Source organism: Littorina saxatilis, linkage group LG4 (genome assembly GCF_037325665.1).
Source record: "Littorina saxatilis isolate snail1 linkage group LG4, US_GU_Lsax_2.0, whole genome shotgun sequence".
NCBI lineage: Eukaryota > Metazoa > Mollusca > Gastropoda > Littorinimorpha > Littorinidae > Littorina > Littorina saxatilis.
Genome location: NC_090248.1, coordinates 45,587,607 through 45,598,097, shown reverse-complemented (window position 1 = coordinate 45,598,097; position 10,491 = coordinate 45,587,607). Strand labels below are relative to the sequence as shown.

The following is a 10,491-nucleotide window of genomic DNA, read 5'->3' as shown; positions in this document are numbered from 1 at the left end:
TTGCCCGTCACTGCCCTGCCTGATCCCAAGGTCGCTAAGAGATACCGAGCTGAGGTGTTCCATCTCTACTGCTGACTGGAATGTTTCCAACATGTCTCTCCTGCCTTCAATATGAAGTGAAGCGGTTCTCTGAAAAGCTGAAACATAATTTGGCATTGTTTAAAAAGTAAGTCAGGCCTGAAAGTGGCAAGTATTTTACTCGCCATGGCGAGTAGAAACATGTAACTGGCGAGTACAAATGTTCATCTACTCGCCAAATGCGAGTAAAGTTGCTGAAACAAATTGTTGGTTTGGCTAGTAAAGTTTGCTCTCTGGCTAGTAACATTTCAGAATCACTAGCCAAAGGCGAGTACACCATTTTTTGGACTTTCAGGGCTGTAAGTTCTAACGAACAATTGTACTTTAGGTGATGGACAAAATCCAAAAACAAAGAGACTGCCAACGTTCCAAAATTCAGAATAAAAAAACAAGAAAGGTAAGTTGTTGGAACGTTTGTTATTGACAAAACAATACGTTACAGTCACATAACAAACGTTCCAACAACTTACCTTTTTTTCTTTTTTTTCTACTTAAGGTGATGGGCTAAAACTCAACCACTTCTATCAATAATGGGCTATGCTTTTTTTTTTATCCAAACATAACATGAATTATATGTATGTTTTTTGAGTCCGAAAACGATAAAGAATAAGATGGAATCATTTTTGGATCGAATACTAAAATTTAATTTTTATTATAATGTTCAGATTTTTTTCATTCATTAATTTGTAAGCTTCCAATGTGAAATGCAATACCATAGTCCGGGCTTCATCGAAGAATGCTTGACCAAAGTTTCAATCAGTTTGAATGAGGGTGTGACTTTCACAAAAAGCTGGCTATGACACTTATCAAAGATATTTATCAAAAAAATGAAAAACAAGTCTGGGGATATCATTCTCAGAGATAGAGAGAGAGAGAGATAGACTCCTGAGAGAGAGAGAAATGTGTATATATTTAAGCAAATTGTATGAAATATGTACGGCTCTGTTGCATTGAGTGAAAACTACCCGTGAGAATTCATACCAGTGCAGGGATGTCGCTAGGCGTCGGACATCGGTCATAGACCGATTAACTGCCTCAACTGTCCGATTCATATGATCAGGTCTCGGTCAGATGTCCTATAATACTTTGTAGAAGGCGGACTGTGTCCGATCAAATTTTGCTTGCATCGGTCAATAGATGTACTCAAGATCATTCTGCAACATGTGTAATCCACAACACAACCACCATACACAGCAACAAACCAAACTGACACATACACACACACACACACACACTAGTTAGACAGTGAGAGAGAGAAAGACATCTGCTAGTGCTAGAGCAACTAGTCCAGGGCATCGGTTCAGTATATCCAGTCACTTTATGTAGCCCACTGGTACAGAATCAGTCTCTCTCAGGTATGGAGTAATTAATTTCTTGGTTTCAGTACAGTGGGTTCTTTTGAAAGTAATCATATGGAACAAATCCATCTCAAATAAGAGAAAAAGATAAGAAAAGACGACATAAAGAGAGAACAGTTAATAGCAGATGATCATGTGTACGACCACAATGTAGGTCACCTGAAATGTCCTATTCAAATTTGTTAAGCCGGTCAAATGTCCTATTCATGCTGTTTAAGTCAGGACATTTGTCCTATAAGCACAAATTTGTAGCAACATCCCTGCCAGTACCCAGATCTACCTCTGTTAGAGTATCTCAGAAAAGCCCAAAATCTGGCCTCCATATTTGGGGTCATAAATTACAGGTACAATTTAGAAGTGATCAAATTCTACCCTATCAGCCATGCTAAGTGGGTCAGTTCAGTGCAAAATATTCTAGTTAATAGTTGTTGGTGCATACAAGACATTCAAACTGTGACATTTCTATGTGAAATATATACATTTACTTCTCACAGTGTGCTACACTTTTCAATTGAAATTCTTCTTCTTTAATTGCTTCTTGAAAAAATAAAAATAAAAAATAAAAATAAATAAACAGTACCTTCTTTAACATCTATACAAGGCACTTACTTCATTCATGTTTATTTTTTCACTTTTTAAGTTCAGACAGTACGGTACAAACAGTATACAACTTTTCATAATGATTAATATCATCATAGACGTTGAAAAGGCAACTTGCAAACCTCTAGTAGACACACGAACCATGTAGATAAAGACCAACAAAGAGTGCAGCTGCTTTATATATAACCGAACATGCGGCAGACATACTCTGACCTTGACACTGGCAAGCAATCTCTCAGACATACAGTGAAACCTGTCCACGGGCAACATACACTCAAGGGAATGATTATCAGTATTTTAAGAAGAGGACAAGTTCACTGTTCACAACTTCTCAGATCAAGAAAAACAAGTCGCGTGAAGCGATATAAACACATTTAGACAATCTGTAGGTATCAAACAAAACGATCAACTCCAAAAACCAGTCATCAGTGAGACGACATGAAGATAGTCTCGTCTAACCATACCCGAAGACCGAGACTAAATGTAAAAAGGCAAGAATGCCAAGTGATTTTTATAGTTTTGACCCATTTATACATTTCAGAAGATAACTTTTCTTTTGGATCCTTGAATGATTCAATGTTAGCAACACAAATGAAGGTAAAACATACATATATTTTTGTTTTGTTTTAACAATGGGTAATTTGTATCATGTTTAGTAGCTCATATTTTACCAGTTTTTATGTGAAAAAACTGAGAATGAAATTGTCAACCAGTCTTTTTTTTCTTCATCTTTACACCTGTTCCTTTGTCCCGTTGTGCTCTCACACCGCCCCGTCCCTGCACTCACTGCTCCATCCACATCTGAATTTCGTTCCGCTGCCAGACTTGTCGATTTTACAGTCAGGTCTTACGCTTTCGGATTGCAGCTGACTTTTTTCAGTACATTGTACAGAGGAACCCCCCTTTTAAGACCTAAAATAATCTGAGAAAATCGGAGGGAGTCCTAAAATGGGCTGGGGGTAATTTCACAGAAAACAAGATCTTAAAATAGATAGAGTCTTAAAATGGATAGAGTCTTAAATTATAGGGTCCTAAAAGAAGGGTTCCACTGTTTCAAATTAATAGAATAAAGGGTTCACTTTTTGTATCCCAACTAGACCAAAGTGACCTTTTTATGTGGGATGTATGGAGCTAAGGCCAACAACAAAAAATAGTCTGTTTACGGTATCCCGACCGACCCTATTTTTTCACGCGACCCTAGACTTTTTTTTTGGCATTTGGGGGGGGAAGGAAAAAAAAGTAAAAAGGCAAAATAACTTAAAAATATGTTTTTGGGGAAAAAAATAATAAAAAAAAATTAAAAAAATCCCGACCTACCGACCCTATTTTTTTCCAATCAATCAATCAATCAATATGAGGCTTATATCGCGCGTATTCCGTGGGTACAGTTCTAAGCGCAGGGATTTATTTATTTTTTTATTTATTTTTTTTATTTTTATGCAATTTATATCGCGCACATATTCAAGGCGCAGGGATTTATTCATGCTGTGTGAGATGGAATTTTTTTTACACAATACATCACGCATTCACATCGGCCAGCAGATCGCAGCCATTTCGGCGCATATCCTACTTTTCACGGCCTATTATTCCAAGTCACACGGGTATTTTGGTGGACATTTTTATCTATGCCTATACAATTTTGCCAGGAAAGACCCTTTTGTCAATCGTGGGATCTTTAACGTGCACACCCCAATGTAGTGTACACGAAGGGACCTCGGTTTTTCGTCTCATCCGAAAGACTAGCACTTGAACCCACCACCTTGGTTAGGAAAGGGGGGAGAAAATTGCTAACGCCCTGACCCAGGGTCGAACTCGCAACCTCTCGCTTCCGAGCGCAAGTGCGTTACCACTCGGCCGAGCACAAGTGCGTTACCACTCGGCCACCCACCCAGTGACATAGTGACCTAGTGCTCTACAGAGATACTTTCTATTTTGGGTGTGTGTGGATAAAAGAAAAAAATCAAGGCAGATAGACACTTGCAATGCCCTTTCCAAGCATTCACTTGCCATGCCTTTAGCGGTTTTCACAGTTACTTCTCGGTTGGTGGAATTAAATACCTTATTATAAATGAGATTCTGTTAACCCTTTCTGGCGCCTGTGGCTTCCAAATACTGCGTTGATGTAATAATTATTTATTCCATATTGTTTTACGACAAAAGGGGTTTCGTTTTGATCAACACAGACCAGGAATTAAACGAAAAAGTCCTCCCCCCCCCCCCCCCACCTCCCCAAATGACAGTCAATGTAACATGTTAACGATGCATGCACTGAAGCTTGGAGCGCAAACAGTACCAGTACAGTTTATTACCAAGCAACTAACGGATTCTGTTTCTCCTTTTACCCTTGTTAAGTGTTTCTTGTATAGAATATAGTCAATGTTTGTAAAGATTTTAGTCAAGCACTATGTAAGAAATGTTAAGTCCTTTGTACTGGAAACTTGCATTCTCCCAGTAAGGTCATATATTGTACCACGTTGCAAGCCCCTGGAGCAATTTTTTTATTAGTGCTTTTGTGAACAATGAACAAGTGGCTCTATCCCATCTTCCCCCCCCCCCCCCCCCCCCCCCCCCCCTTCCCCGTCGCGATATAACCTTCCTGGTAATCTTGAACTTTAGCGTGTTAAATTCATAGCTCAGAATCCAGAGGCATTTAAGTCTCCAAATTTGTAGAACCTGCACTTGTAATCATAACAAGTCATTTTAGATCCCTTTGAAGTTACGGAATGAACTCCGATGAACTGTACGAATGCATTTTGTTTACATGGGTCAAAGAAGGAATTATCCGTATGATCAGACAAGGGATCGAGACATCTCTTTCGTGTAAATGATGTCCCATGGTTGACAACGTATTTTGGGTGCATTTTCGTCGATTGAACAACCAAATTAATTAATTATGCTTAAGTTTGAAGCTCAATCCGTCAATTAATTTCACGACAAATGTTCTTTGGCTTGCTTACATGGACTTGTATCAAAAATAAGTAAAAAATGTCACTGGATTCTGAGCTATGAATTTAACACGCTAAAGTTCAAGATTACCACCTTCGTGGTTGAAAACGACGTTAAACCACAGGCGGAAGGTATCGTCCACTGGACTACTACTATCACAGAAAGACTACTTCTGTGATAGTAGTAGTCCAGTGGACGATACCTTCCGCCTCTGTGATAGTAATAGTCCAGTGGAGGATACCTTCCGCCTGTGGTTAAACACCAAATAAAAAACGCTCACGCTGGACCCGAGTACTCTTCAGACATTCACACACACACACACACACACACACACACACACACTCTCTCTCTCCCTCACTCCCTCCCTCTTTCTCTTTCTTTCTTACACACACACACACACACACATACACACACACACGAGTACAGACTCATGCACGCACACACACACACACACACACACATACACACACACACACAAACACACACACACACACACACACACACACACACACACACACACTAACACTAACACATGTGCACAAAATGAACACACACACACACACACACACCGCGCGAAAGAAAAAGACTACAGGGAGGCATTGACGTCAAAGACTTTCGACCGTGACGTAATTACGTCACTATGCCATAGACTCCATAGTCTTGGTTGGCCGAGACCTTGCACCGTTCTATCAGACTGCCTGGCTGGCTGTTGCACCGCGAATTCCTCCCACCGCCAAGTCGTTTTTTTGTGGTTTATTTCGCATTTAGGTCCCAGGTAACATTATGAAGTTTTAATACGATCAATCGGACCTATTATCAAGTTAGTGTATCAACTTTTGAACGAGCTGCGCACAGTAGTTTCCCAGCAATAAGCTCTTAAGTCGAAACACACACACAGACAGACAATTAAAGTATCTGTATCTGTATCTGTGGGTTACGTCGCTAGCATCCAGATTGCTGGCTTTGGCGCGACGGGTGGGTGTGCGCAGCGACGTCGTTTATCGGCGGCTGGTAGTCAGCGCCGCCTTGAATGCCTCAGTAGAGGCTGAGTGGACAACTGTGTTGTCCAGGTGATTCCACTCTATTGTGGATCGTGGGAAGAACGACTGTTTGTATTGTTCAGTGTTGCAGCGTGGTACAGCGAAACACCTGTCGTTGTTTTTTATGTAATTGTCTATGGGGTTGCTACCAACGTAGTCTGCTGTTTGTCTTCTGGGTCGGATCATGCGGCCAGCACGTTGAGGGGTCAGGAATTTGTCTGGAGGCATTGCCGGCACCAGCCCCTCAACCACCTTGTAGTAGAAAGTCAGGCGGAGGTTTACTCGACGTTCCTGGAGAGTTGGGAGGTTGTGGCGTGTCAGGAGGCCCGTAACAAAGCCAGGATGTCTTGATCGGTAGTCGTTGGCGATGAAACGTGCTGCTGTGCGCTGTATGCGTTCCATTCTATCGATGTCCTGCGCTTGGTACGGGTCCCAGACTACGGCTCCGTACTCAAGGAGGGGTCGGACGAGGGCCAGGTAGGCATTTCGTCTGCAGGCTGCCGGGCAGTGGCGGAGGATGGTGTTGTTGAGGGAGTACATGAAGGTGGAGGGTGGTTTGTGGGAAATGCTCATGACATAGCACTTGGTGGCGTTGAAGCGCATTCCCCATTTCTCTGCCCAACCTTCTAGACACTTCAGGTCCTCTTGTAGGGTGTGGTGGTCGTTGAAGGTGTTGATCTCTCTGTAGACGAGACAGTCGTCGGCGAACAGCCTAACCTGGGATCTGACTGCCTGCGGGAGATCGTTGATGTGGCTGAGAAAGAGGAGTGGGCCCAACACGGTGCCTTGTGGGACGCCTGAGTCGACGGTAGTGGGCTGGGACGTGCTGCCTTCAACGACGACTTGCATGCTGCGTTCCGTGAGGAAGCAGTGAAGCCATGCGTGGAGGGGGCCTGTGATGCCATAGTTGGCCAACTTGAGGAGGAGCCGGTCATGGGGGACGGTGTCGAATGCTTTGGAAAAGTCTAGTATGGCCATGTCAATTTGTTTGCCTTGATCAAAAGACTGTAGTAGGTCGTTGGTGGTGGTTAGTAGTTGGGTTTCAGTGGAGTAGCCAGATCGAAAGCCGTGGTTCAGGTTTGTAAGGATTTTGTGGGCTTGGAAATGGGACATAATGTGGCGGAAGATAATGTGTTCAAGGAGTTTGCAGGGGACAGAGGTAAGGGAGATTGGGCGATAGTTGGCGGGTTCGTGGCGGTCCCCTTTCTTAAAGGCACACGACACGTTGGCCGACAACCAGTCCTTGGGTAGGCGTCCGCTGTCGACAGAGGTCTGGAAGATCAGTGCCAGCGCTGGGCCGACGCTGTCGGCGAGGCCGGCCCTTGAGGACGGTGTTCGGGATGCCGTCTGGTCCGGACGCCTTGTTGACTTTCAGTTGTCGTAGCAACTTGGTGACTCCGGGGACTGTGATGGTAATGGGTGGGATGTCAGGGGCGGTGGGTTGGAGGTGGGGGAGGGGTTGGGAGGAAGTTTTGGTGAAGACAGATTTGAACTGGTTAAGGAGGATGTCCGCTTTTGACTGGCTGTCACTGTGGAGTTGGCCTTTGGTTTTGAGGGGGGCTACTCCGACATTGTCCTGTTTCCTGGCCTTGATGAACCGCCAGAATGGCTTGGTGTCGTTCCTATCTAGCCCTTCTTGGATGGTGCTGTTGATGTACTTCCACTCAGCTCGGCGTAACTCTCTTTTGCAGTGTTTTTGGAATCGGCGGTAAGGGGACCAGTTGTTGGAGGATCTCGCTCGGTGGAAGAGGCGTTTCTTGCGTTTCAGCATACGTTTCAGGGGGACCGTTAGCCAGGGTAGGGTCTGCGATGGTTTTAGTGTAAAGGTTGGGATGTTGGTTTCCATGGTGTTCAGAAGTAGGTTCTTGAACTTGAACTTGAACTTGAACTTGAACTTGAACTTGTGCACGATGTGTTGTTTGAATCTGACAGTGATTGTATGATTTTTGTATGCATGTATTGTTGTCACGCGCTTTGAACTTCTGATAAGGCGCTTTATAAATGCCCGTTATTATTATTATCCCAGCGAAGCTGGAGGTATCCCGTGAACGATATACTGTAATCGACTTGAGAAATGTGCATACCGAATAATACATGATAAAGAAGGATTCTTTGTGCCCGGCTACGTGCTACAGGTGGAGATGGAAGTTCACCAAAAATTGGGACCATACTAACAAAAATACGGTGGGTGCAATAGTCGCCCCCATTTTTTCAGCAAACGCCACCCAAGGCCGTTTTGGACGGGTAGAAATTCCGTTATTTCCAAGTCTATGGATAAAGCTCGCGTAAGAAGAATACGTCACGGTCGAAAGTCTTTGACGTCAATTAATGCATCATGACGTCATGCCTCCCTGAAGTCTTTCTCTCTCGCGCAGTGTGTGTGTTTGTGTTCATTTTGTGCACATGTGTTAGTGTTACTGTTTGTGTGTGTGTGTGTGTGTGTGTGTGTGTGTGTGTGTGTGTGTGTGTGTGTGTGTGTGTGTGTGTGTGTGTGCGCGCGTGCACGCGTGCATGAGTCTGTACTCGTATGTGTGTGGTGTGTGTGTGTATTTGTGTGTGTGTGTGTATGTGTGTGTGAGCACGCGTGCATGAGTCTGTACTCGTGTGTGTGTAAATGTGTGTGTGGGTATAAGTATGTGTGTGCGTGTATGTGTGTTTGTTTGTAAAGGTGTGTATGTCCGTCTGTCCATATGTGCGTATGGGTGTGTTTTGTGTGTATGAAGTTTTTTGTGAGAGTGAGTGAGTGCGTGTTAGTGAGTGTGTGTATGTGTGTGTGTGTGACTTGGGGTGTGTGTGTGCCGTGTGTGTGTGTGTGTGCGTGTGTGTGTGTGTGTGTGTTTGAGAGAGAGAGAGAGTGTGTGTGTGAATGTGTGTGTGCATGAGTTTGTGTGTATGAGTGTGTATATATGTGTTTGTTTGTAAAGGTGTGTGTGTCCGACTGTCTATGTGCGTATTTGTTTGTGCGTATGTACAGTGTGTGTGTGTGTGTGTGTCTGTCTGTTTGTATAACAGAGAAAGAGAGAGAGAGAGAGTGGGTGTGTGTGTGTATGTGTGTGTGTGCGTAAGTGTATGTGTGTGTGTATGTGTGTTTGTTTGTAAAGGTGTTTATGTCCGTCTAGGTCTATATGTGCGTATGGGGGGGGGTGTTTTGTGTGTATGAAGTGTGTGTGAGAGAGTGAGTGAGTGCGTGTGAGTGAGTGTGTATGTGTGTACGTGTGTGACTTGGGGTGTGTGTGTGTGTGTGCGTGTGTGTGTGTGTGTGTTCGTGTGTGTGTGTGTGTTTGAGAGAGAGTAAGAGAGAGGTTTGTCTTTCGCTGGGGTATGCAGTGCCTTGGCGTTGCACATCTACTTAATTATTATTATTAACTTGAACTTGAAATTTACTATGTGGTAGGCTGTGTAGCCTTTACATAGGTCCTATTACTAGACTGTAGCATGCGTGGCGGGCTGTTCTACAATCTAGACTAGGCAGGTAGGGTTGTACATGATACTGTGGCGCCAGAAATTGTCTATCCTGGTCTTAAAGCTGTTGACTGATGGCGCTGTTACTGCCTCTTCAGGCAAACTGTTCCAGGTGTTCACTACTCGCTGGGAGAAGTAATTGCTTCGTACGTTCAGTCTACAGTGGTCTTTGCCGAGTTTCAGAGAGTGGCCTCTAGTGTCTCTACTGCTGATGGGCTCAAAGTGGGGTCTGTCCGCTTCGTACATGCCGTGCACATACTTGAAGGTGTCTATCATGTCGCCCCGCAGGCGACGGTGTTCCAGGCTTGGAAGTTTCAGAGCTTTCAGCCTCTCACAGTAGGGCTCGTCTTTCAGACCTGGAATGAGTTTGGTCGCTCTGCGTTGCACGTTCTCCACTTCAGCACATAGCGTCTTGTTGTGTGGCTGCCACACTGAGTGCCCGTATTCCAGCTTGGGTCGGACCAGACTCTTGTATAGTTGGATGAACATTTCCTCCGTCAGGTAGTCAAAAGTTCTCCTGATGACTGAAAGTGGAAGAATACTGGACCCTGCTGAAAGGCAAGATCTCCAGTGCAGTTGAGAAGGCAGTACCAAAACGCAACACACAAGGCAGACGCAGGCAGAAGATGACCATAGGGTGTCGACGTCTTTTCCTTTCTTGTGTTCATCAGCCACGGTTTGGGCAGCGCTGACAAGGTCACTTCTCATCTGGTCCCAGTTAGCCTTCTTGAACTTATAGCATTTACGGGGCTTCTGGCGCGTGATCTGCTGGACCCTTGTACAAGCGTACTCGGGGATAAAGAAAGATTACCAAGCAATGTATAAACTATAATCAGCAAAACTTTAGAGGAAATGGTAACTTACCCATTACAAATGAACATATACCGCGTTTACGACTGCAGATAGTTACGTTGTCCTGATGCTACTTATAAGTACAGTTTTTCACCTGGTGCGGTCAGACGGCCTTGACAATTTTTCATGGAAAAATACAGCTGTCTTTAATGGAG

At 44.1% G+C, this 10,491-nt stretch overlaps 1 protein-coding gene across 1 annotated transcript in view; it reads right to left on the bottom strand.

Annotated features, from left to right (window-relative positions):
- LOC138964889 (ankyrin repeat and SOCS box protein 5-like) overlaps positions 1–10,463 on the bottom strand; it is a 19,693-nt gene extending 9,230 nt beyond the window's left edge. Inside the window, exons 1-2 of the mRNA XM_070336960.1 lie at positions 10,349–10,463; positions 1–137 (exon numbers count right to left, since the gene is read on the bottom strand). The exon at positions 1–137 is cut by the window's left edge and continues 37 nt beyond it. Coding sequence (XP_070193061.1) covers positions 1–137; positions 10,349–10,352 — 141 coding nt within the window. The 5' untranslated portion in view covers positions 10,353–10,463. The remainder of the gene's footprint in view (positions 138–10,348) is intronic.
- Between the last annotated feature and the right edge of the window lie 28 nt (positions 10,464–10,491).